The sequence below is a fragment of the Eremomyces bilateralis genome (genome assembly GCF_010015585.1).
Source record: "Eremomyces bilateralis CBS 781.70 unplaced genomic scaffold P152scaffold_28, whole genome shotgun sequence".
In the NCBI taxonomy this organism is placed as follows: Eukaryota; Fungi; Ascomycota; class Dothideomycetes; order Eremomycetales; family Eremomycetaceae; genus Eremomyces; species Eremomyces bilateralis.
The window spans coordinates 88,116-113,587 of record NW_022985094.1 but is presented as its reverse complement, the minus strand read 5'-3'; the positions used below and the strand labels follow the sequence as shown (position 1 = coordinate 113,587).

The 25,472-nt window shown below is 53.6% G+C and overlaps 6 protein-coding genes across 6 annotated transcripts; 4 read left to right on the top strand and 2 right to left on the bottom strand.

Annotated features, from left to right (window-relative positions):
• Positions 1-653: 653 nt before the first annotated feature.
• Positions 654-4,286, top strand: P152DRAFT_452346 (uncharacterized protein; the record flags this gene model as incomplete). Its single annotated transcript, XM_033678288.1, has 1 exon — positions 654-4,286. The coding sequence occupies one exon, from the start codon at positions 654-656 to the stop codon at positions 4,284-4,286; it is 3,633 nt and encodes a 1,210-aa protein (XP_033530663.1).
• Positions 4,287-9,193: 4,907 nt separating this feature from the next.
• P152DRAFT_461893 (uncharacterized protein) lies at positions 9,194-11,374 on the top strand. Its single transcript, XM_033680221.1, has 2 exons — positions 9,194-9,377; positions 9,479-11,374. The coding sequence occupies exon 2, from the start codon at positions 9,588-9,590 to the stop codon at positions 11,055-11,057; it is 1,470 nt and encodes a 489-aa protein (XP_033530662.1). The 5' UTR covers positions 9,194-9,377; positions 9,479-9,587; the 3' UTR covers positions 11,058-11,374.
• Positions 11,375-11,900: 526 nt separating this feature from the next.
• P152DRAFT_404195 (cytochrome b5) lies at positions 11,901-12,236 on the bottom strand (the record flags this gene model as incomplete). The annotated part of the gene is made up of 2 exons (XM_033676748.1): positions 11,901-11,978; positions 12,060-12,236. The coding sequence occupies 2 exons, from the start codon at positions 12,234-12,236 to the stop codon at positions 11,901-11,903; spliced, it is 255 nt and encodes an 84-aa protein (XP_033530661.1).
• A 1,806-nt stretch (positions 12,237-14,042) lies between these two features.
• Positions 14,043-16,250, top strand: P152DRAFT_404107 (uncharacterized protein; the record flags this gene model as incomplete). The annotated part of the gene is made up of 4 exons (XM_033676742.1): positions 14,043-14,220; positions 14,268-14,345; positions 14,395-15,142; positions 15,191-16,250. The coding sequence occupies 4 exons, from the start codon at positions 14,043-14,045 to the stop codon at positions 16,248-16,250; spliced, it is 2,064 nt and encodes a 687-aa protein (XP_033530660.1).
• Positions 16,251-16,490: 240 nt separating this feature from the next.
• On the bottom strand, positions 16,491-17,163 carry P152DRAFT_404113 (AP-2 complex subunit sigma; the record flags this gene model as incomplete). Its single annotated transcript, XM_033676743.1, has 5 exons — positions 16,491-16,592; positions 16,665-16,895; positions 16,950-16,979; positions 17,034-17,073; positions 17,129-17,163. The coding sequence occupies 5 exons, from the start codon at positions 17,161-17,163 to the stop codon at positions 16,491-16,493; spliced, it is 438 nt and encodes a 145-aa protein (XP_033530659.1).
• Positions 17,164-18,523: 1,360 nt separating this feature from the next.
• Positions 18,524-23,829, top strand: P152DRAFT_476794 (uncharacterized protein; the record flags this gene model as incomplete). Its single annotated transcript, XM_033681539.1, has 2 exons — positions 18,524-18,867; positions 18,957-23,829. 2 exons carry the CDS (start codon positions 18,524-18,526, stop codon positions 23,827-23,829), a joined length of 5,217 nt encoding a protein of 1,738 aa, XP_033530658.1.
• Between the last annotated feature and the right edge of the window lie 1,643 nt (positions 23,830-25,472).

Sequence of the window (25,472 nt, the reverse complement as noted above, 5' to 3'; positions counted from 1 at the left end):
GCAACTCGTCCAGGCGCCGTCCAACCCCAGAAATCTGCGACCGTGAGTCGCATGCCTTCACATCGTAGTCCAATCATACCTCGAAGACTAGTTCGCGGCAAGCTTCCGCGCTCCAGTCCACCATAACGGTATTAGCCCTGCAGTAAACATCCCGCATCCTTGAAAGTTGAAACACTCCTGCAGGGCAGAGGAGAGAGGCATCTTGCCCATCTGGAGGCAGCAAAAATCTACGCCCTCCAAATCTTTCCGCTTCTTCTTCATTCTGTGTAGCATCCCTTTCGTTTCAGTTCTGTTAAATACCCAGCTCCCCGCTGTCAACCAGTTCGTTGGACCTTCAAGTTTGAGCGTTGAAACAGGTCACTCAGTGGAAACCGACCTTCCGTTGTCGATAGATCACATTCTAAGCTTGGTTTTCCCGTGCGACCTGTCAATCGATGCCAATTGCTCGCGAAAGAATTCCGTTCTTAATGGAACGTTACGAATGCAAGCTGGAGATTTATGTACTTCACCGTAGACCGACCCTCGAATCTCATGAAGACTCGCTGACCCGTATCTGCGAATACTAGAAAGCAAACTAATCCGATATACGAATTCCACGCATCGCTTTCTCATGCTGAAAGTCGAATCCGCTTGGTGGCAGTCCTTAGCCGCCCATGGCGGCGTTCGCCCGTCACCCTTCGTCCGATCCTAGGCAATCAGAACTTCACGATACACCTGTGAGGCATGCATCGCTGCTCCCTCAAGGGCCATGCAATTATCGAGACATCAACGCTGGCCCCAAAGCTCCCGCGTGTGGTTGTAGGCGCTTCTGGAGCAATGGAGGACCGCAGCATGCGTCTGGCAGCGAAGGACCGAGCAAGCAGTCACAAGGCGAGACATGGTGCGCTTGCCGACATCATGCATGCTTCCATGATACCTCCGAACGGAGTCCACTTCACAAGAACGCTGCCGGCCAGTCCAATCCGGTCGGCAGTCCGCATTTAAAGCCACCCGAGCGCTCGCCGATCTACGTGCAGCTACAACCGTCAAAGGGAGATGGAAGCCTACAGCTGATGGTCGGCTCGCAGGTGGTGAGTGTTCTGGGACTCGACTCGAATCGACGACAGGTCTCGATCCCTAGTACCCAAAATACCGGACGCTATCGGACATCGCAGAGCAATGCCACTGAGAGTCTGTACGGGCGGAAAGACGCACTTGCAAAGGACGATGCTGCCTCTAGGATATCGCAAGGAAGTCGTAACACTTCGCTCTACTCCGAGTTCCCCCCGATCCCGCCAGAATACCTCCTCAACTCCGACGAGTTACGACCTGCTAGTCAGATGGGATTCCCCCCGAACGATCTCGCGAGCGAACGGCGTATTCTTTCCAGCTCACGAAACATCGCTGCAAATCAAGGCTTGGGGTTGATGATTCCAGGGGCTCTACATGGAACTCCAACACCGACTGTTCCTGACTCGCCTGTGCCTTCCACGAATCATTTGTCTGCCGATGGGAGAACTTTAGATCTTGGACTTGATCCAGCCTTGATGCAGGATGCTATTGGCCCCACGCAAGTGCTTCCGTCTTTCGATGTTACGACAGCTCTTCCGGACATCGACTGGGATGGAGTCATCCAGGACGCGGCGGATCTCGCGACCACAGGCAATACCAATACCCCGGACTTAACCAACTTTCTTCAGACGCTCCAGGAAGCCAAAACGGTTGCCGCAACGTTATCTGAAAATACTTGCCAGACTAGTCCGCCAGGCCATCAGACAGACACCAAGGCTGCATCTGGATCTCAGCCGTTGCACAGTCAGTCATTCCAGGCTGCCGTAAAACGACTGCCCTCGCTTCTTCTCCAGCTCTCTCCATTGCTGAGCTCCCTCGACGACCATATCAAGAAATACCCCAGCATCTCCACGTCGCTTACGAGCCTCAAGAACCGAGTGGAAGCGCTCGAGACGACGTCGTTCTCCGTGGTCCATCCGGAAGAAGTCGAGGAAAAATTCGACCAATTTGACTCACGCCTTCTCGAAATCGAGAATAAGCAGGACGACCATGACCGGAGACTGGTTTCGCTCGATGTCGAACATGATCAGCAGCTTTGGCAAAGAGCGAGCAATAATGGCTCAACCGGGTCAGCATTGGTATCTTTCACAAGTTCTGCTGCGATGGATGCAGCCGAAACCGAGGAGAAACTCCGTGATGTCGAAGACCGTCTCCAGATTCTTGAGACGTCAGCTCCCCCTTCTTTCGAAGCCCCATGGGAAATCGAAGTAGTCTTCCTGCCCTGGGGCCAAGATCTAAGAGGGGTCTGGGCTGCTGCTCGAGACTTCAAGCAGCATACCGCGAATACCACACAAGAATCGGAGGAATGGGCCCAATCTCGGGGTTTGCGATCGACCAGTCGCATCTCATCCCTCCACGAGCCGAAGTCAAGTGGATGGAGCAGTCAAGCGATCCAAGGCTGGGTCGAGGGTGAAGGCGAGTTGCTATATGGAAAAGCTTGCAACACCAGCGGAATCGTATACAAGCGCCTTCGGAGTCGAGGCCTGATTTGCGATGTCGTTCTTACCAGTCCTGGAGCTCGCGAAGTCTCAACTGCCATCGAGAAGGCTCTCGGTGATGTCTTGATCGCAATTGCAGGCAAAGGTCCCTTTGACGGTGAAGCGCGAGAAGCCCGTGGCCAGGATGAAACACTTGGACTGCTCGCAAAGACCATCCCTTTGCGCAAGATTCACAGGTCCTCACGACTACGTTTCCTCTCGCCTGGGGAAATGGTCACATCCGCCCTTTGGACAGCCGAATTCCTAGCTTCCGGCATCATGATGCGTGGATCTGGCAAGAAACGCTTATTTGTGACTCATAACGCTGCCTATCGCCAAGACAAGGAAGATCAAGCTGGTGGGTGGACATGGCAACAGCTTCGGGAGCTTCCTCGTATATACCAAAACGAGGAGCTCCAAAACGAGGAGCTCGCGCAACACGAAGACGAGGCCTCAGTCGGGCATGTCGCAGAGGCAGACGCGAAGGAGGCGTGCTGGGCATATCACCCGAGTCTTGATCCCGTTCCGAGCAACCAGAGTTCATTTGCTTCCCATGCGTCGGGGTCGTTCTCCCACCGGCCTAACAGCAGCCACAACGACCAGTACAGTGTGGAAATTGATGAAGGGAAATCCAGCATGCTCTATCCTCAACCAGAGAGACTCCGGTCTTCGAAGGAAACCGGCATGTCTGAAGATGTACAAGGAGTCTTCCATCCAATCACCCCGATCTCAGAGTTCCCTCCCTTGACCACACCCAGAGTCCTGCGAACCGTCTCCGATCCACTTGCGGTCAATTCTCACCTCCAGCAACCCGAACGTCGGATCGCCTCTTTCGGTGAAGCTGGACCCCCGACTCTCAAGACGTCTGGAATAGCGCGACCATCATCCCAGCTCTCCCCTCTCAAGCGTGGAAAAGCCAAGCGCCGTCGTCTAGAGGGAGCGCTTGGTGATGATTTCGCCATGTTAGACCCGATCGAACCTCCCAGTTCTCCCTTCCAATTTGCTCAACAGCCCGATTATGCCATGCCTTCGCGTCCCTCTCGTCATAGCCGTGCAGATTCTACCGGCTTTTCCGGCGCTGCCTGGGCTCCAACCCCTGCCCGCTCACATGACCCTGGCCCCGAGGCGTCGGACGATTTTGCATATGAATTTGACGATCCGAAGGACCTCTCTGGAAATCCCGACGAACCTGCTCACCCACCTGTCAGGCCTTCCACGTCCGGCTCCGTCTCGACCGTCCCGGTGGCAGTGCTCGCGAGCACGCCAGGCCAATACACCCGGGGCTATGCACCACGCAGCGCAGTGAGAGGACAAACGCGGATCAGCGGAAGCAGCGGTGGGAATCGCCGGAGGAGTATCAGGAGCATTACTCCATGTGCTTATGCTACTCCGTTCTCGGGGCCAGGAGGTGGGTATTTGCGGAGGGGAAGTGGGAGTGCTATCGGGAGTAATAGCGGCGGAGGGAGTATTAACCAGGGTATTGCAGCTTACGGTGGAAACGACTGGGCCATTGATCCAAGTGAATTGGGTTTGATGTCCGTAGACGATTTTGAGTACGAGTTTGGAGATGATGATGGGGATGACGATGAAGACGATGATCGAGAAGAGCAAGCGTTAAGGCTGAGCGACGTTGAAGGACTTGAAAGGGACGAAGATGACGGGGACGAGGAGGTTTGGGAAGGGGTAGCAGAGGATGCAGATACCGATCAAATTGAGGGCGAAGGAGAACAGAGAGCGTCGCCCCATCGACGGCGTTGAAAGGGGCGATGGGAAACTATAGGGCTGATAAGGCACTCACCGGACAGACAGGGAATTGTTGCCATTCAATCGAGCGTTCCTATTTCCCCTCTATCTGTACCATGAAACTACTATGTACTGTGCTCCGGGTTTGGTTTATGGAGTCTAGGTGCTTTGCGATAGGCAAGGCGACATAATTACCGGTCCAGCAGGTCATCTTATGAGACCGTTATAGAACTACTGCAAGATAGACGGTGGTCAATATCAATACGGAAGATACTCGCCATAGACGATTTCTCATATAATATAATGTACAATTCAAGATCAATTGACATTGGGAAACATTCCTACCAGCCAGACTTGCTCAATTCGTTTGGCGTTTCGTTTTGGACATTTGTAGCGAACCCAACCTCGCTTCTGCTCGAGTTCAACCCCAATCCTTGCCCTTGATCTACTGGAAGTGATCTGGGCCCCGGTGAAAGGACTAAAACGAGGGACAACACCAGCGGTTCCCTCTCAAGTTGATAGCCATACCTCTTTCCAAACGATTAATCTCGATGGGTCTGCCATGTCATTTGTCATGCAATATAACTTTCAAAGCTAAGATTAACCTTAATTTCAAGCTTGCTTTGGGTCGTTTGTGAACCCCAATGAAGAGATTGTCAAGGGTGTTAAATTATGTCTCCTAATCAATCGTGCAGACCAAACTGAGGATCTGAAAATCGAACCAACTTGATTGAGGTCTTTCAGACCTGCGTCGCACACATAACGACGAGACAGGCTTTGATAAAGTGGAAATTGCGGTAGAACAACAGGATGACATGAACGACAAATACCAAGGAGACATTATGAGCTCAATACATCACCGAAAGGCGCAAGTTGACGCCCTAATTTGCGTACATTGGCTTCGACTATTTGCCAAATCGGTCAAATTCTGTCAAATTCTGTCCAGGTTACGTATGGCAGGTAAGCATTTTACCGTTTCGATGGACATTGGCTAAGTATTTTGCTCCAGTGCCATGTTCTGAGCTGTGAACTCTACCTGCCATCAACCCGAGGTACAATGGAATCAAAACAACTGTGTCGTCGATTGAGCAATTTCATAACTCGTGTGGAGACTGAGAGGAGAAAACATCATGTATGAATGGGTTGAGATCGTGCAGGGACAATATATCCTTGGTCCTAAAACAGTTTGCTCGGAATGACGCTCTGAGGTTTGAAAGCAAGGCCAGGGATCCTATATTAATATGCAATGATCTTACTATAGAGAAATTGGACTTGAAGCCATCGAGAAAGAGAACAATGTCCACCCTGACAACGAAGCGCAATATGGCCCGACCCGAACCCAGGGAACAGTCAACAATCAACAATCAACATGCAGATTGGAAAACTCGCACAGGGACAAGGGTGACGGGTGAAGGGAGATACCAATTACGAATGATCAACGAGAATGAAAAAAGAAGCTAACTTGTAGATGTTCTTCGTAGGACTAGCAGTTTCGTATAGGCAGCTGGACTTCAGGCACCTCGACAAGAACCTTCAGGCTATACTTCCCAGGGATGACTTGCCCCACGGCCCTCGGATCTCGTTCGATTTCCCTTTGGTTTCATCATCCATATTCTCTGGGACATCGCGCAGGGCGATGCTGCGACCTGAGGCTTGAGAGTGAGGCATGCCAGTTTGGCACGCCACCCTCGGTAGTGGTCGTATTGCAATGAGATTAGCAAACACCACATGCCACAGGGAACAGGGAACCCCATTCATTATTGTGCTCGAATTCCCGGATCGGATGCTCTCCCATATTAAAAATGCGAAGCAATTGCGCATTCTTGTTGTCTCGCCGTCCCCCCTCCCTACCTAGCCAAGGCTTGCTGAATGCTGAGGCCCTGAGATGCTGCCCTGTTCCTGCACGACCGGTGCCAATCTGCCAACCCATCCATTAGTTCGCACCGACAAAAGCGACACGGAGACCGATGCGTTGACGGAGAGTGGCTTGTTGATAGGTGGCCCCGATTTGAGGCGATTTGAGGTATTATCGAGTTTCTCTTCATCCGACTGCTGGTCTCGTCCTAGAACCGAGGAGTAAGTTCGCAATGGTCACGGAGATTTGAACACTGAACAGTGCGCACCCAAGCCGCCATATTAATATTGAACCTCTGGCGTGTGGGGCAGACGGGCAGTCGTATGATTAAGGTAATAAGGTGTGTGAACAGTGTGATGCCCATCGCAGCCGAGATGCGGAAATGAGTTTATGCTTAATGAGCTTATCTGGCCCCTGGCTGAACCCCGCCCGTCCGCCCGTCAAACCCCCCAGTTTTTGGTCGACCAAGATAGTAAGATCTTCGGAAGTTCGAAGCGAAAAGTGCGGTACACTGGTGCCCTTGGTGCCCTTAGTGCCCTAACATGCCCTAAATCTCTGAATGGGCAATGAATGGCGGATCGGTGATCGTGCTTCGGATGGAATGCCAAATGCCTTCTTCCGCTATTCCGTGGCGACCGTGAACGGTCTCTGGCGGTCGGCTTTTCCTGCTGAGTTCTGAGAACCGAAGACTCCAAGACGCTAAGAAGCGATTGTGCAGCTTGGCTTCAATCTATCCCAAATGCGAAATGCCAAACCCTTGCTTGGACTTTGAAGGTCTGTCTTGAAGGTGCATGCCGCATGGCTTGGAGGGGGGGTGTTGTTTCACGAAAGGAATCAGGAAGAAGCTTTTTGGATTCATTCCTCGGTATCAGTACGATTCTGTGGACTTCGGATCGAGGAATACATACGATCTTATTCCCCTTCTGCTTTGGGACTACTGTGTAGAGACAAAGATGGAGCGATCTCCATACCTCCTCATCCCCTGCTTTCAGGCCTGGGATCATTCATGGGAAAAGCTCGGCGCCTTGTCCATGGCGGTTCGTCATCGGCTGATCTGAAATAGGAATTGGTCCGAAGACCCGTTTCTTCATTCCTGCCAAAGTTGGCTCCTGTCAGCTTCTGTTATCTGAGCTCCGAAAGCCCTTCAGGCTCCAGTGAAACCAAACATATCAATCATCACTCATCAATATTCTGACCGGATATGAATCGGGCGTAAGCCAGGGTCGAGACGATTGGAATAGTCCAACCAGGTCTAGGCCTTGCCATCCTCCCTCATGCTCAAAATAGGTACGCGATGGCGCTCGGAAGTTCAATAGCCCGGATGATCCGTAGACCGTAACTTGATGGACGACCTTGTCCATGCCTTTCTGGACGCCAGCGCTGGTCATACATGCATATTGATCGTGCACTAAACCACTTCCGCTAAGCGGTGAGAAGAGGCTGGAATAGCAAACACGAATTTAGCCAGAAATTACGGCTCTTATACGCCGGTTGACGCCATGGGTGGATTGGCTCTCATTGACTGCTTGCCAGCCGCAAGCCCAAGCCTCAGTGTACATTGTGCCACAAGGTTGGATACGACGAATCATGTCCGATGGAGTGGACAGTTGGACATGGATGGTCTGATGATGAGGCAGGTTGAGCGAAACCTCCGGTAAGGCAGATCCCCTCCGAATGGACATGCATTAAATATTGGAGGAAAGCAAGAGCCCAGACGAAGCATGTTCCAGTTCGTGGTCATACAAAGAATGAATGCGGAGTAATCAGTTCGTATTTCGTAACCGAATTGCCATATCTGTCTCCATCACTACTTTCATCTTACACCGAGCTGATATTGAATGAAGCACAATCCCCCCTGTTCTTGTCGTCTTGATGACGGCGCGTCAATGGTCAAGACTCAGCAGTGAAAATCTCTCACTGCGGAAGGCTGCGGAAATGATGGGCTAAGAGGACGACGTGGCTTTTGAGAGTTTTTGGACATTTGAGTTTCGACACATGGATGATGGTCGAGGCGGAGACTAGATCCACTATCAAGAGACCAGGACTTGGCTTGAGGCTTGGAGAGTGTTAAAGGTGCAGAAGCGTACACACTATTTGTCGTAGTGCCGTTTAAAGTTGCTAGTATCGTTGCACTGCCACGAAGTGACACAGCAAGGCGTGAGCAAGCGCATGGCAGTCAGTCATCATCTAATCGAAGACCACTGGTACCGATTGATACCTGACACGGTAGGAGGACCTGTAGTCTGTGGACTGTGACTGTAGTTGTACCAACCAGCCGATTCACGCCTGACCGTACAGTGTACACTGTACAGTGTACTACCATCTGAATTGGTGAATCCTTGTCACTCAAGTATGAGTTAATAATATGAGTGTTCTGTGTATTTAGTATTAGGGTGTACGAGATGAACGGGCGGGGCGGAGGAGAAAATACAGTTAAGGTGCAGATTTTGCGTTCGACGCCAACAAAAAGCTTGTCCAGGCACCTTACTTTCCCACTTCCCAGTCGTGCCCAGTTGCGGAATAGGCGCTAGTGACCTCCGTCCCGCAACTCGGCACTCAAAATGAATGATGGACTATTTCCATCCTAGTGATTGGAGACAAGAGGAGCCAAGACTAGATAATGAGTGGATGGACGGTGGAAGACCGGTAGACCACCCCCCATCATCGCGCTCTGGCTCTCCCTCTCTGTCCCTCCGTAGTGACTGTCCCCCTGCACTGCCGAATAAGACACTTCGCCCCAGTCTTCCTCTTATCCTGCTATTAAGATACCATATTGGGTACTACTCCAACCCATATCCCTATAGGATTTTCTATTGCCTGTATCTAATGTATCTCATCCCCAGGTCCCATCTTCTTTCCACTTATTCCTTGCATCGACGGGTCTTTGATCGCTCTCCTCCATCTCCTGATATCTAAATATCCCATTCGATACGCCCACCGCTTACGACATCGACTCCGTACACCACCCTCACCTAGATCTTTCGATGAAATGCGCATCGACTTCGAGTGCGCATTTCCTATCCTTATCAAGACTATAACCGGTGTTACTCCTTGAACCGCGATCTCGGAATCTACCGTCCCATCATCACTTGATCCACACCAGGTCTCCTCCTTCGTTCGGTTGTTAGAATCTCTATTGCAACAACAATACAGGACCGCTACCCTCTACTTCAGTTGACAGGTCAAAGAAGGTAATACACCCATCGTCTACTGTTCCCATAACACAGTGGCCTTGGGGACCCACAGCCAAGGTGCTGAATTCTATTTCACAACCCCATCGTTACGCGACGTCCAAGTTGTGCTTTGCCACACATTCACTATACCCAACCTTTCACTAACACAATTCCTATAGAGTCGATGTCTTCATACAGGCATTGAAGTCATCACCCGCTTGACCGAACAATCATAACGATTCGACCGCATCTTATTTCACCATCATACACGCGCCACAGACGACCGCCATGGAGACCTACCACGGACATGTGCGGACACCTCAAGATGCGATAATCCTCTTTGAGGCTTGCCGACTAGGATTGTTGCCCCGAGTTCAGCGAAGATTATCGGAGAAAGAGCGCCAACAGATCAAGTCCGGATCTGTGTTCGTCTGGGATGAGCGGGAAGCGGGTATGCGCCGATGGACCGATGGAAAATCATGGAGCGCCAGCCGAGTTTCCGGTAGTTTCCTCACATACCGAGAGATGGAGGGCAAAAGAGGCGGGAACGGATATACGGGCAGCCATCCTCCTCGAAGAACGGGAAGGACAAGTCCAGAGGAACCGAAGAACGGCGAATCCGAAGATCACGATCCGGATGAGGGACCGGATGGATATCGCTACAAGCCCGATGGGTTGATGAAACAATCGTTTAGCCTCACGACGAACAGCGGACAGCATTTGCATCTCATCAGCTATTACTCCCGATCACAACCCACAGCTCAACCCCTCAAACAACCATCTAGCGATCCGGCTTTACGAACCATCCGACCGCAAAAGGGCATGTACCCAGAGGCTTCCGTCAGCGAGACTCCAAACATGCCCGCAGTAACGCGAGGGCCAATGCCTGGGTCGCCTTACGCACAAACTCATCCACACATGGGCATGGGCTCACCATACGGTCATCCGCCTCCAGGCTTGATTCAGGTCTACGCGCCCCCCGGTTGGGCGGGAAGTCCAGGCGGGACCCCTCCAACACAGTACGCCATCTTCCACCCCGGACCTCATCATTCCCCCGTCTCGATCGCACAGTTCTACGGACATCCATACCATCCTCAAGGACCCACACAGTTCGATCGACCGCCTCCTCCCCTCGCGAATCCTTCCCTTCCACCCCCAACTCCTAGCACGATGGCTCCCCAACCCAATGGTCACGCAGCCTTGTCTTCAGATTCATATCTCCCCCACTACCGAACCTCCGCGTCGCCCATGGCTGGTGCTCCGGGTGGGCCAGGGCCTGCACAGAACCCCTACGGCACCATGGAACGGCGCCCTGAACTTCCAGCGTCGAGTACGCACGCCCATGCTCCAGCGGTGAGCGCCGCTTCCAACGGGACTACAAATAACCACAAGCCGCTCACTCCGCCACCGCCACCATCATCGACCAACGGTCCGATTCCTACAAAGGCGGTTTCCACCGCGGCCGCCGAATCACTGGCGCTTCCCTCTCCGTCCAATACATCGACCACCAACGGAGCAGTGGCCCCGACGAAAACCATCCCCAGCATCGGGGCGCTGATCAACGGGCAGATGCCCGAGGTGACGAACGGTGCCGATGCGAAGAGCGATCACGGAGGCGGGAGTCGCGCGGGGAGCAAGAGTCCGAACAACAGCGCGCAACGGTTAGGATCGAGGGATATGTCGTTCCTCGGGGCAGGCAATGGCTTTGGGGAGGATACTAGAGCGCTGAGGAAGTTAGACGGTGCTTTCAAATCGTGAAAATCGTAGGGGATCGTGGTGCCGAACCCTTTTATCGCAATCGAAGACGACTCGTCGGCTCGGCGAATTCTACTGATGTTCGAATACGACTGTTATGGAGGGCTGTTTCTTTTCCATCTGCTTTATCGTTCATCTCTTCTCTATTCTGTTTTCGTTTCTTTTCCTACGCATCTGGGGTCGGTATCTTCCCCGTCACACCAGCCTTTCGCTTTGCCAGGGCCAAATGGGTTGACGGGATTGGAGTTGGTTTCTGTTTCCATTATCACTGCATCTTTACGGCGTTTGTAAGGGATGGAATGGGACATCGTGGAGTGGCCGCCGTCAACATGGTTAAAGCATCTTAATTTGCTTTCGGAGTTTGAGGGCGACATTCTACAACCTTCGGGACCGTGGATGTATGTATACCGTTAGCGAGCATTAGTGGCCGAATATGCGATGCCCTCTGTGGTATCATAAATGATTTTTGCGGATATTCTTGCTCTGATTTCTCGAGGCACCGATGTCCACATTCACAACGGGCCAGCGATGTTGAGTAAACGGTAGACATTCAAGGCGGTCATGTTTATGAATCGTCTATGCAGAAGAAATCTTACACCATGCCACAGGCAATGCCCTTAGATGTATCGTCCGTCTAGCCATACAGTGTACAGATTGCACCATATTCGCTCCTGAGTTCCCAAGCGCATGCGATATAACAACCGGTCGCCTGGCACGCGCCAAAAAGCCGCTTCAAGTCTTGATCCCGACGGTCCCGGATTCTATATTGGGACGGTTCGACACTCTCGATTCTTCCGATGTTCGTCACCCAGCCGCTTCCATGCTTCGCTCCATCCCTCCCGGGATCTACAACTTCGCATCCTCTTTCACGGTTCCGACCAGCAGCTTGGGTCCGTACTTCTTCAGGACGCTCTCGTTGTGGTACTGTGGTTCAGCACCGTCAGTCGACGCTCTAGAGTGGAGAACGGGTCTCGACCCCGGAGGATTCCGCGATGGACGGCTTACCTTCCAGAACTGCTTGCTGGCATCCTTTCCTCCCATGCGCTTCAGGATCTTGGCGCCACCGGGATGCTCGTCCTTGAACTTGGACACGGTGTAGACATTGTTATCGATGATGAGATACATGCCCTTCTCCTCCGTGGCATGGTCGGCCACGTCCTTCTTGGAGAAAGTCTGAGACATGTTGATTTCGTCGGAGATCGGACTATTAGTTGGTACTCGAGAGGAAGGGTTTGAGGACTGGGAGGGAGTTGGATTCGGCGTGCGGTAAGAACAGAGAAAGGAACAGATGGACAAAAGTGATGCTAGGTGTCCGATCGGCTACGTTCTATCTAATATATCACGGCGTCGGCTTCTGGGAAAAGATCAAGCGGCGCGTGGGCCAGCATGTTGCCAACTTGCCATCGAATACCGAGGTTCGGGCTTGGGGGAGATGTCATCCGATTGTAGGGGCTGTGATTGGTCAATTAGGCTACGGGGCTATGGAATCGTATGACTTGGTCAGTTGGGTACGAAGATGGTTGATCATCGAAGCACGAGAACGACGAAGGAATGATATTTACGAAGTCTCCAAATGGAGGGAATTCCATTCCACTGTCCCAGGCTGGAGGTTGTCGTTCAGGTTACTATTCATGATCCATCAGATCCTCGTGCTGTGCCACATGTTGAGCCGAGTCACGTGCTGGTGGAGTCGCTGGCTACCACGTGATCACCCGGTAGCGAAGTACGAACGAACTTCAAGCACAAGACGATAACATCACACTACTACCGCGGTATTCTATCTCGCCCATCCGCCGGACTGTATGCTTCGGATCACCAAGCTACGTTCTTCCGGGCGAAGGTACATATGCGACCCTGAAGGTCGAGATGTACCAATCTAACCAGACGATGAGGTGTGTGAGGTGTGGCGCAGGTTCCACGACGCGTTTTCGGCTCCCAACCAATTCCTCCAACAAAACATTGTCTGGGCTCTGGAAAGCCGGAACAACCACATACGTACCATGCTCACCTAGCTCTGATTCGCCGATCGGAGGGGACAGTACGGTGGATGGCCCATTCTCCCAGCAGAGCAAGTCTCGATAGAGGGCTTATGGTAATCAACTTGAGGATCCACTAGGTATATCGTCAGCAAACCAACAAAAGTTTCTCCAAGTTGTTGACTGATTTGGTTGTTCCCCAACCATGTACCGACGTTTCGAGCGCCGCACAGTTGGGACTTGGGTCGCAGAAAGCATGTCCCCGCTTCCGGCGATAGTCTCTGCAAGGCCTTTAATGGGCTATTTGAAAACAATCGATGCGGGTGGCCATGGTGGGCTCGAAGCCAATCGTTACTTTGTAGAGGTGGGATGACGTTACAGCAACGAGCCACCCTAGCATCCAACTCCAGGGATGAGGGGGGCAATCAGACAATGTTCAATACAATAGCCTGCTTTCCATCGAGTCTTCTCGCTCCTGTGTTACACATCTTCTATTTTAGTCCACCTGTTCCCGAGTCACGCGACTGAATTTCAATTCTTTTGGTTTCCCAACATCGACTTTGAAGTGCTATACTACCGACCGCTTTGCGTTGAGGTCGGACGGATTGACCGACCGATGGCATATATTGCCTAAATTGCGTTCTTATGACATTACTCTAAACGAGGCTCCAAAGTGGCTTATATAATTTATAATTCAAAGTCCTGAGCCATGAATCCGGAACAGAGACGATACAGGGTATCGGCGTTCAAAGGAACAGTTTTAGAACCTGACTCTGCTTTTCCTAGCCATGTTAAATTAAGGCAGCGACCTCGACCTCTATATCAGGTCAGGATACCGAGCGAACCTGAAATAATCGAGTTTCCAACGGAAGGGTTGGTCAGCCAGACCTTGGTGTGGGAGAATATGGACAGTGATGAAGCTACACCGAACAACAAATCACCGAACCCCGAATCAAGACGAAGGAGCCTGATGTCGTCTCCATTCCTCCGCATCGCTCTGTGGGCGTGTGTCATGCTTATCATAACACCTGCGTTGCAGCAGACACAGCTTTTTGGCAAAGCACATTCTCCCTTTTTAGGAGTCAAAGGCACAGTTATTCGGCCTGATGCCCGGTCTGAGAACGCGGTCAATGCCTTGGACCGAAGGGCTGACAGTGCCACCGAATGGTGTAAGAAATGGAGTCACCAAAGTCAGTATCAAACCGACATCCGTGCAAAGCACGTCTGACTTCAACAGGTGCTATCGTGAACGGCACAATGTACATCTACGGTGGCCGAATGTCGACCTCATCTGCGCAAACCAACGACACTTGGAGTAAGTTCCTATATTGGCATGTATAACGAAATGCTTACACCTTCTCCAGACAACGAATTCGTCACGTTAGACCTCACCAAATCCTGGGACATCTCGTCACCCGCCTTCCGAGCACTTCCCCAGCCCAGCGGACCTCCCCCAGTATCGAACGGGTACCTCTGGAGCTCGTACGGGGCTCTGTACCTCTACGGTGGCGAGTTTTCCGACACCCCCCCTGAGCAGCCGGTTGACTTTGCGGTTTGGGAATACGATATCAAGGCCTCGGAATGGAAGGAACACAGCAATCCTCGAACGTCCGCAGGTATCAATGCTGCCGGAGGCGGAGAACCTGTACAACGCTCCGCGGAAGGTGCGGGAATCAATGTCCCTTCGCTTGGGAGAGGGTTCTACTTTGGCGGGCATTTAGATCTCTATACCACACCCGGCTGGTCGGCCCAGATCCCGCGAGTATACTTGAAATCCTTGATCGAGTACACCTTTCCGGGCCATGAAAACAAGGCGGTTTCTGGATTGGATGCCGCCGGTTCGGATGGTGCATGGCGCAACATCACGGAAGGTGGGTTGCAAGAGAGTGCTGGATTTACCGAGCGTGCGGACGGGGTGCTGGTATTTGTCCCGGGATTTGGCGATGAGGGAATACTGCTGGGACTGGCTGGCGGTACCGAGACCACGTTCACTCAGATGAACGTCATCGACGTCTACGACATCGCTGGATCAACGTGGTACAAGCAATCGACGTCGGGGAAATCTCCGAAGATTCGAGTCAACCCTTGCGCGGTCGTCGCGGCCGCAGCTGAGTACGTTCCCTTCCGGTCGAGAGTGAGCAGAGACTGACGCGCATACAGTGGTACCAGTTACAATGTGTATATGTTCGGCGGGCAAAACCTCCAACCATTCCAACAACAGACGCAGTACGATGACATGTGGATCCTCTCCATTCCGTCCTTCACGTGGATTGAAGTGGACCAGTCCAAGCAGTCGGTGCCGTTCGGGCGAGCCGGGCACTCCTGCAACATCTGGGACGGGCAGATGGTCCTGGTCGGAGGATACGTGGGACAAGAGATCTCATGCGACTCGCCCGGCGTCTACGTGTTCAATACCAGCACCCTAGAATGGGTCAACCGTTTCACCAGCTTGACCGGCCCGTCGCAGGGGGCGGGCAAAACCATCGACGTCGGCGACCCTGTCACCGGAAACCCGTTCTCACAACAAGGTTCCCAGCTTGGTTCGAACTCCTCGTCCGGCCTGCATGGGAGCTTCGGCTACTCCGTCCCCCAACCCGTGATTGACGCCATCGGCGGGAACCCTTTGGGAGGAGCGACGGTCACGGCCCCGGCGCAGTCGGCCACCGGTGGTCCCATCGCCACGGGCAAGCCGATCTACTACACGGTGACCAGCATCAACGGGCAAACGGTTACAACCACGGCGTCGCCCGGCAATAGCGACGGCAGTTCCGCGGGCCGCGTCGGCGCCATCGTCGCGGGCACCATCGCAGGGTTCTTGCTCTTCCTCGCCGGATACCTCGCCTTCTGCGCGTACATCTACCGCAAGCGGGTGCAGCTGTACCAACGGCACCTGGCCATGGCGCAGCGCGGGGCGGCTGACCCGCAGCAGGCGGAGAAGGAAAGCATATTCGGGCGGCTGAGCAGCGCGGGGAACTTCTTCGCGGCGCCGAAGCATGTCAGCGAGGCGAGTAGCGGGCAGACGCCGTGGCGGCCAGGGCATTCGTCGCAGGGGAGCTACACCGGGAGTGCGGACGGGTTGCAAGGGAATCATCCGTTATTGCGGCCCGGTTCGTCGGGGAGCGACTCGGAAGATCTGATAGCGGGACAGGAGCCGAGCTTCTGGGGACCGAGGGGGGTGGTGTTGAATCCGAGGAGGACATTGCGGGTGATTAATCAATGAGTCTCTTCCGCGATGATGGTTTGACCCCAAGGAGCTTTCAGGGGTGATTTTAGCAGGCTATGTTCCTGCGATGTCTTGTATTATTGCCTTTTCTTACCGTACATATGAGCTCATGGAAGCGTACTGTCAGCCAGCGCATACTAACACGGAAGCGGTGGTACCTATATAATGTCGAATGAAACCAATGGAGCAACAACAATACGATTTTCCGATGTGTAGATCCTAATCATTGCCTCCAGCTTATTCCAGTTTATCCAGATGTTCCAACCGGGTCAATACCACTTGTTTGCTCGTTTCCTCGATTTCTCCCGCGAGGAACACCTCGTCCAAAATCGCATAGACCTGGAATTCGGTTAGAAGCCGATTCCCACCTCCCCACGCACTTATCCACGGATTGGATTCACAGATTCATACCTTGTAAAAGTTAAAGACCAGATCCAGCTCGCAGACGTTCCCGAAGAAGGCATCCAGCACCTCGACAAAGAAGTGGATGGCCTCCAGGTAGGCGAGCTCGTTGTCGTTGGTATCGACGCAGGCGCAGAAGAAGAGGCCGGCGTAGCGGCGGTAGACGATCTTGGAGGTGTTGCGGAACTCGACGAAGTTGGACTGGTGCTTTTGGTCGCGGGGCGCGACGAGGCGGTGGATCTGGGAGGGGGGTCAGGGGGATTGGGGACGATGAGGGGTGAGCGAGGGACACACTTCGCCTTTGAGTTTTATTTTCTCTTCATCCTGAGGTTGGCAGCGGTTAGAGAGGGAAGATGTGCATTATGTGGAGGGACATACACTGTATGGAGCGTACCATTTCGCCAGGCGAGTCTTGCCTCTGGATGTTGCGATGATCAGCTTCGAATTTGTCATGTTTTCACGATAGAACATACTGGCGATTTTGGATGAGGACGAAGGATAGCACCATTTTGGTGGCTATTCACACATCATGTCATCAAGATGTGCTATGTCTTGGTCTCAGGAATCTACCGCGAAGCTGCATCGTCAATTGTTCGGGAGGAATGGAAGGGACGTGGGGGGTGGCAAGTGCCGTCTGACTTGCTGGGGAAGGAACGGAAGGAAGAGACCGGGGGGGATGAGGCAGCAAAGGCAGGTACGCCAGGCAGCACATCCCCAATAATGAGTGGATGACCTGATGCCCCAATATTATGACCCAGTGGTTTGGGTCTCCCCAACGGCCCTGCCTCCTTGGGATGGCCGGATGGGGGAATCAGGGAATCGGCTGGGGCTGGGCCATCGATCGATCCGATCAGATATGACTTGTGAGGTGAGGGACTAAGGGAGTATTATCCTTCTGCTGTTACGTACTTGTTAGCTGCTACGGGCTGACGGTATTATGTCTATGCCTACTATGGGACCTACGCCAAGAAAGACTACAGTGAGATTCAATTCTTGGGCCAAAGAACCAATTCCCCTAATGCCGATACCAGTGAGCCACCCATATAATGGTGCAATGGTGCAACAACAAGAAATGCCCAATCAATGAGATGAGCTGTCACTTCGACAGGTTCTGCCATCTATGCAGTCTTTAATAAGTAATAAACTCTCTAGACTCTCGAATAGATGCTGTAGTAGGCTACACTAAGAAAGATTATGACCGTTAACCGTTGCTAGCGCACTGCGTTTCTTCTTCCACTGCTGCACGGCGGTTGACAGCCATCACACATTCATCCAATACTTTCATCCATTTCAACCCATCAACCATTCTTGGAAATTCTCCTCTCTCTCCTCTCTTCCACTTCCTTCGCTCGCTTGCAGGGCCCTCTATCCCTTGACTTCCTACTCTCGGCTTGTCCTCATCCCTTAAAGTAATAGTAATCTTCGAAGTTCCATAGCGATCCAACAGTCCAGCACCCCATCCCAGCTTGCCCAGCGGCCCAGGCGCCCAGCCTCATTCTTGCGCTCAGACACTTCACCGTCCACTGCAAGGTCCCCCAGCTCTCCCAACCATCAAACACGAACCACGTCCGAGTGCATCACGGCCACCACCGCACCGAGAACGCACCGACTGCTGACAATAGTCAACAACACGACCCTTCGAACACTCCTCGACCTCCAGGCCTCCAGCATTGACCGTACACATCGCTCCGGATCTCCGCTCCCTCCCGAACATGCTGCCAGTAGCAACGCGTCCTCCGCTGCTGCCGGTGGTTTGGTTTCCGTGAAACTGCTTCACCTCGCGTCTCGGTCTCAGAGAGAGAATCCACATTGGTCCTGATGCGCCAGCGTAGGAGCGCCAATCCCTGATGCTGGCGTCTCAAGCAAATATGGACCGCGTCGGCAACGGACAGGATCAGGATGGGTTCCACCAGGGAATGGATGCCGCATCGGCTGTCGCGACCGCTGGAGCAACCAGCATTGACTCTGGTGCTGCCGCTGTTGTTGATGCCGGCAAACCCGACGTGACCAAGCCCATCGCGACCACATCTTCCTCGATCAAATCACCACGAAGAAACCCGTCACTAAAAAGGACGAAGAACTCGGCCGAAGATTTGCGAGCGCGTCGCGGTGGAAGCTCAGGGAATATCGCTCCCGACGCCGTGGCTACGGCACGAGCTGGCCGGAACTTCACCGTGGGAAACGTTGGGAATAATGGGATTATATACTTGAGGTATGCTTCTCTCCATGCGTTTGATGCGTTGTTACAACATGGTCATCCTACGTTGGTCTTAGTTTTGATTCTGACCCTTCGTGCCATAGACCCGTCATTCGACCCGGCGCCCAAAGGACGCGTCCAGCGCCTCCTCCATTCGTCTTTCCTCCAATCCCTCCACCAGACGAAGCACGAGATCTTCGAACGCGACCATCGAGCGATGCCGGTATAGAGGGCCTCTATACCGGATTCTGCACTCCACTTCCAGGACAAACCCGAGAAGAAGAACCCGGTCATGAGGATCCGCAGTCAATCGCTCAATCTTCCCCATTTAGTGGCTCTCATAACCGTGCCCATTCCTTCTCCACGGTCGACGAACACGCGCAAGCGCAGTTGCAAGAGCGGGGACAGTCAATCAAGGTGGTGATTCATAGACCTTCCCTGCATCGACCGAAAACCGCGGATACAGGACCATTGCCTGTGCTGGAAGTTCCTATTCCTCACTATCGACTTGGTACTCCCCAATTTAACCAGGATACAACGGTGTTGCGGAGCTCCGTGTATACAAGAGCTTCCGTCATCGAGGACCCTCGCTCGTCCGTGTTCTCGAGGAACGGTCATGAGAGACTGTTTCCCTCCCCCCCCGTCATGGCTTACTCGTCCTACATCTCCGGACGCGAGTTGGAGGCGCCATCGATCACTCGACAGCTCTCATCTCGAAGTCGTACGTCGGGAAGGCCCTCGCCTCTCCCCCCGGCGTCCGAGCGTGCGTCGAAGATCGTCATCGTCCCCGAACTTTATGATGCCTTGACCCTCAATCCGGACGATCCCACGTCCGTTCGATTCGCCCCTAGCTCCGGCAACATCGTCGCGGCCACCCCGTCGCGTCTCATCGCTCATATCACATCGCCGAGCTTCCTCGACTATGAATTGCTTTCGGACTTCTTCCTCACCTTCCGTGCGTTCATGGCAAGCCATGATCTGATCGCACATCTGATTGCGCGCATGAGATGGGCCGTGGACCGCGCGGACGACTTTGGACGGATCGTGCGAGTTCGGACCTTCGTCGCGGTGCGCCACTGGATCTTGAACTATTTCGTCGACGATTTCATGCCGGATTACCGACTGCGCTCGCAATTTTGCATGCTAACGAATGGCTTGTATGAATACCTGCGCAATCGAGTCAGTGGGGGAGGAGGAGATCAGAAAATCATCGGAGAATTGAAAAAGTGCTGGAGGCGGACGTGCTCGCAATATTGGGATGATGGGGTTGCGATAGGGTTCGACGCACCGGACAATGACATCCACGCGGGGCCACGGGATGGAACGGATGGGTTTACTACGAAAGTCGAGGCCAGTCAGTTCGTGATGTCAAAGCAACAGAACGGGAACCGGCCAATGCAGCTGACTGGCATCCTCGTGAACCGTTCAGCTGGTATCGGGGAGTCCGAAGGCGTCAGGTCTCTCAAATCTCTCTACCACACCCCGCAACATTCCCTCACTTCCGGGGTACCGTGGTCGGCTCCGACGGTTGAAGGAGTGCCAATCTCTCCCTCGAGCGAGCGGAGTATCCAGGCGCTATCGTGCTCGATTCCGATGCGTCCGGTATACCGCGTCGATCATGGCGGAGATATCCCTCTCTACCCTCACCCGGTTCAGATTCCTCCTGGATCCGCGACTATAGGTCAGGCAGCTCCCCGTGCCAGTCGCCCGGCTCGGACGCACAAGCGAAGTGGCAGCTTCTCGGATGCCCTCCGGGATAACCGTGCACCCCTGGCAACCCCCAAGAGATCCCCGGAAGAAGCCCAAGCGGTCGCGCAGGCCCTACCGGGCAGTTTGATCCGAGGAGCCATCTTTCAGCCGGATAGTCCCTACGTCGAAGTTCGTGTCGGCGCGAGCATCAAGTCCATGAGATCATACGCTGACGTCCTTCTTGTCGATCCCACCGATCCCAACTCTGTGAAACAACCTGTCGCCACTGGTCCGGGCATGAAGAAGTTACTAGGCACCGTCCGCCGCGCCCTCACCAGTAAGCACCCGCCGGTTCCCGTGACCCCGAGATCCGGAACTCACATCGAATTCTCTGCGCCGTCGACCAACAAGGTATCCCGCGCCGGTACGACCGCGTCAGTTTCGACTACGGCTCGCACACCCAGCAAGAAGCGAGCTCGTGGCCGCAAGCAAGTCCGCATCGACATGCTTTCGGCCAGGGCAGGCGAGAGTTTTCGTAAAGCGATTACCATCCAGATGGAACTCGAAAATACCGGGCTGGAGCGAGGATTCCGCAGCCGCAACCTACACGCACCACGCGATTCCTTCCAGCTTCAAGAGCCGCATGCTCCAGAAGACCATACAAGGAATCGGAAAACGGCCGATGCGGTTACCGCGGGAAGTCGGTCGATTGTCATCATGGACGATACCGGGGGACCCGAAGTACCGTGGATGTCAGGGGCATTGCCACCCTCCACTCTCGCGACGGAGTCGTTGGTAGGATCGCGGCGGCCGTCGATGCCGAAACGATCGACGAGCTTGCCGAAGCATGCAACGTCCGGGTCAAGGGCGATGTCGATCGACCAAGTGATCGAGACTGGACTAGACAATACGACCTCTCCTGGGGAGTCGCCGCTGCTTACAAAGAACTCGAGTGGGTCCCGTGTAGTCGAGTCCCGACGACCTACCGGGTATCCTAGAAACCGGCTCAGGAAACATCGGTCGGCCTCATCCTCTCAATTGCGATACCCCTCTTACCATAGCGGTGAGGCCGACCACAGGGCACCGCTCAGTTTCGCTACATCCGGAATATCGGAGCAGCAATCCCAAGCCCAATCCCAGTCCTCTGAGAACGATCCGTTCTTCCTGGAAAATACCCCCATGCGGCCTCTGCGGCGCAGACCCGGCGGCGACCTCCGCGCTGTAGATAATGTACACGACTTGGAGCCGGTCACGGACCGTCCGCGCTCAGCTGGATCACTCTCTAACCTCACTCATTCGGTCACAAACTCATTTGCCGTCAGTCCCCTTGAACCTGGGGGACTAAGCCTGGAGACCGAGCTTGCTCGGCAGTTTATCAAAGAAAAGTCGTCCGTCGGAACAGGCTCCCCAGACCCGTCGAAGTTACGGAGGTCAATCTCTCTCGTTGACACACATTCCTCTCAACAAAATCTACGTCCGTCTTTCGAGGCGGAAGTGGCCAAGCTCGCTGCGTTACCCGACGACGCATCCGATGACGGCGGTATTGAGTCGGCGCTACTTAAGTTGGAAGGGAAGTATGAGAAGCGGGCTTCCGACATGTCGCAATCCGATCCATCATCGACGCCTGTTGGCAAGCCCAGCGCGTGGGAGCCTTCTCCCCTTGGATTGGACCCATCCGAAGAGGAAGAGAGAATGAGACATCGGAATGAGCAGGTTATTGATCTCGATAACCAGAAACCCATTCTTCAACGGCTTTCCTCCGATCCCCTGCCTCCGGAGACTCAAGGGGATAGTATCTACCAGGTCTCTTATTCATCGGGTCATGACCTCCCCTCGCGAGTGGTACCCACCGTCTCTGTTGCTGCGCGGTCCGAAGATTCGTATTCCTCAGTGCCCTTGCTTGAAAGGGGTTTAAGCGGCATTGTGACTCGCCCCCCGAAATCATCACCGCGTATCGACCCGAGGAAACAGAATGCTCCCCAAGATCAGTCAACGATAACTATCGATGCCGTTGATCTCACCCCGCAGCAGGGGTCCGCCGCTTCATCAATGGAACATATCGAGAAGACAGACAGCATGCGCCGCATTCCCAAGGGCGAAACCCTTCCAAGCTCTTTCCAAACGCGGGGAAGTTTCCTACTAGACGATCATGAGGCTCTCACCGACGGATCACGGTCTTCCGGAGATTTGGTCGGTAACTCCGAAGACGCCAGCCAACGGGTTCGGAGTTTTTTCGATGATGAGCCCGCGGATGACGATGAGGATGGCGGCAATTCCATGTTCACACATCCGCTTCGTTTCCCTCCCACTCCTCCATTTTCCGACGATCAATCAAAGCGCCTGGCCCTCCCTGTCGAACCAAAGGATCAACGGATTGTCCAGGTTCAATCGCCTCACAGTCCGCCCACTGACCTTCCTCCCACTACCCCGACTAGCCGTCGCAAACACCCCCAGCCTGCTCTCCGTGTTCCTTCCGCCCCCTCCAGCCGTGTCCCATCCATCCCACCTCATCTCCCCTTCATCCTCACCCATGACGCCGAGTACCTCACTCAGCAATTCACCATCATCGAGAAAGATGCTCTTGATGAAATCGACTGGAAGGAGCTGATCGAACTCCGCTGGAAGCAGTCATCCCCTTCCATCCGTGATTGGGTGGATTACCTCCGCACGCAGACTCCTCGCGGCGTCGACGTGGTCATCGCCCGATTCAACATCATGGTCAAATGGGCCGTTTCGGAACTCATCCTTACCGAGTCGCTCGACGAGCGCGTTCACTGCATCGTGCAGTACATCCGCATCGCCGCGCACGCGAGGCAGATCCGGAACTACGCCACGATGTACCAGATCACGATCGCCCTGCTCAGCAGCGACGTGTCCCGCATGAAGCGCACATGGGACGCGGTGCCGGCCGCCGATCTGGAGGTCCTCACTGAACTCGAACGGCTAGTCCAACCGGTCCGCAACTTCCACAATCTCCGCATGGAGATGGAGACGGCCGCGGTCGAGAAGGGGTGCATCCCCTTCATCGGCATCTACACGCGCGATCTCGTGTACAATGCGCAGAAGCCGGCGTTCATCACCAGCGCGCCGCAGAACCCAGCGGGAGAACCGCTAGTGAACTTCGAGCGGCATCACATAGCGGCGGCGATCGTGAAGAGTCTCCTGAGGCTGCTGGAGGCGAGCTCGAAATATCAGTTCCACCCCGACCCGGTAGTAATCGGCAAGTGCTTGTGGATCACAGCGTTGGGTGACGAGGAGATCACGGCGATGAGTCGACTTAGAGAGTAGATGTGATCGCTTCGGAGCCAAGATTTGTTGATATATGCTGTGAAGAGATGATTGATGCTTTTGCTTTTACCATCGTTGTTAGATACCCTTCCTCTTCACACTCGGTCTTGTATATACGGAGTCTCCTTCGTACGTTCGTGGCTTCACATTAGCGCTGGTGTATGGGTCAGACAGCTTTCCGGCTGATATTACACAATATCCTATATGATAATAGCTAGTCCTTTCCGTCATACCGCTTTGCGCAGGTCTGTCTTTACTGTATATATTTATCTTTGCGTGTAGGATACCCTTCTTTCGTTCTTCAAGTCACGCCAGCTCAAACGGCTCGCTACTTTGGCTTGCATCGGGGAAGCACGGTCGGGAATCCGTCTTCTGTCAACTAGGTCGGAAATCAGTGAGACGAAATAGTGTTGCAATAAACAAGTTAATCATCCATTACCACCCGTCCATCTTGTCGAAGATCCGCGCCGTGTCCAGTCTAACTACCCTTCTTGTCTCTTGGAGCAAGTCTAGAGAGAATTAAGCACCGTGGATCAACTCCAAACTTCGACGGACGAGCAGCATGGTACTGCATCCTCCACCAATTCTGTCCGGATCTGCGGATCTATAGCCAGCATTTCTTCTGTCGATCCTAAAATTGGCCGTTGTCAGAGAGTTCCTCAGTGCTCTCCTGGAAGACATGTGCCTCTCGAGACTCGATTCGATGGAGCGACGCTTCAGCCGTTACATGTGTCTGTCTGACGATGAGGTCCTTGAATAACCAACTTTGCTTGTTTCGGGCGATCAACGCCTTGGCTCTCATCCGAAACACATTGCACGGTTGGATACCACCCAAGCCCTTTGAATAATAGCCAGATCACTACTAGAAACGCTGCCAACTGATAACCGTGTCGGAAGGACACCTTCCTAATGGTCGGACGAGGGGCCTGCGACACGCAGAACCGCGCTGATGCGATAGGAAGTGAGAGCATATGTTTTCTTCCACACAACGCAATATACATACCATTATTGATATGAGAAAGGGTCGCGACTTCAAACGACGGTTCAAATAAAGTCCATAGACCGAGCTGAGGAGAATGTAGATCAGTTGGAAGCTGGGGTCGGATCACTGATAAGGGGACCTCGAGTTGCTTCACCCTCTGACACACCAGCTATCGCCGCTGGAAAGGTGCTATCAATCGATTATCGAACGAACCCTCCAACCCACAAAACCCCGATGAAAAGCTAAGCGACGATAATGAAATTATGCGGTGACTAGTGTCGAACTGAAATTTAATCTTATCGAACAGGATAAGTGCCCCCAAAGGAGCGGTTGAGTGGTTGGCACAGGAGACGATGTCGCGTTGATCCCGATGTGATGACCGTGAGAACGGGTAAGGTACGTACGACGTTCGGGATACAAAACCTACCGATGCTTGAAAGCGTCTCAACAAAGTACGGGTACATTCCTCATGCATTTGCTTATTCCCGTGGCTAGAAAAATTGCCATGGCGCTATGGCTTCTCCTCGAGGCCGTCTTTGGACATGAGGATTTGGAGAGTAAAGAGACCGGATGATCTGGGGCCCACGTCGCCCGAGTGGGTAGCTGGTACGCGGTAGAGTCTCGATTCTGACCGCCGCGGTAGGCACTATCCCGCCAACCC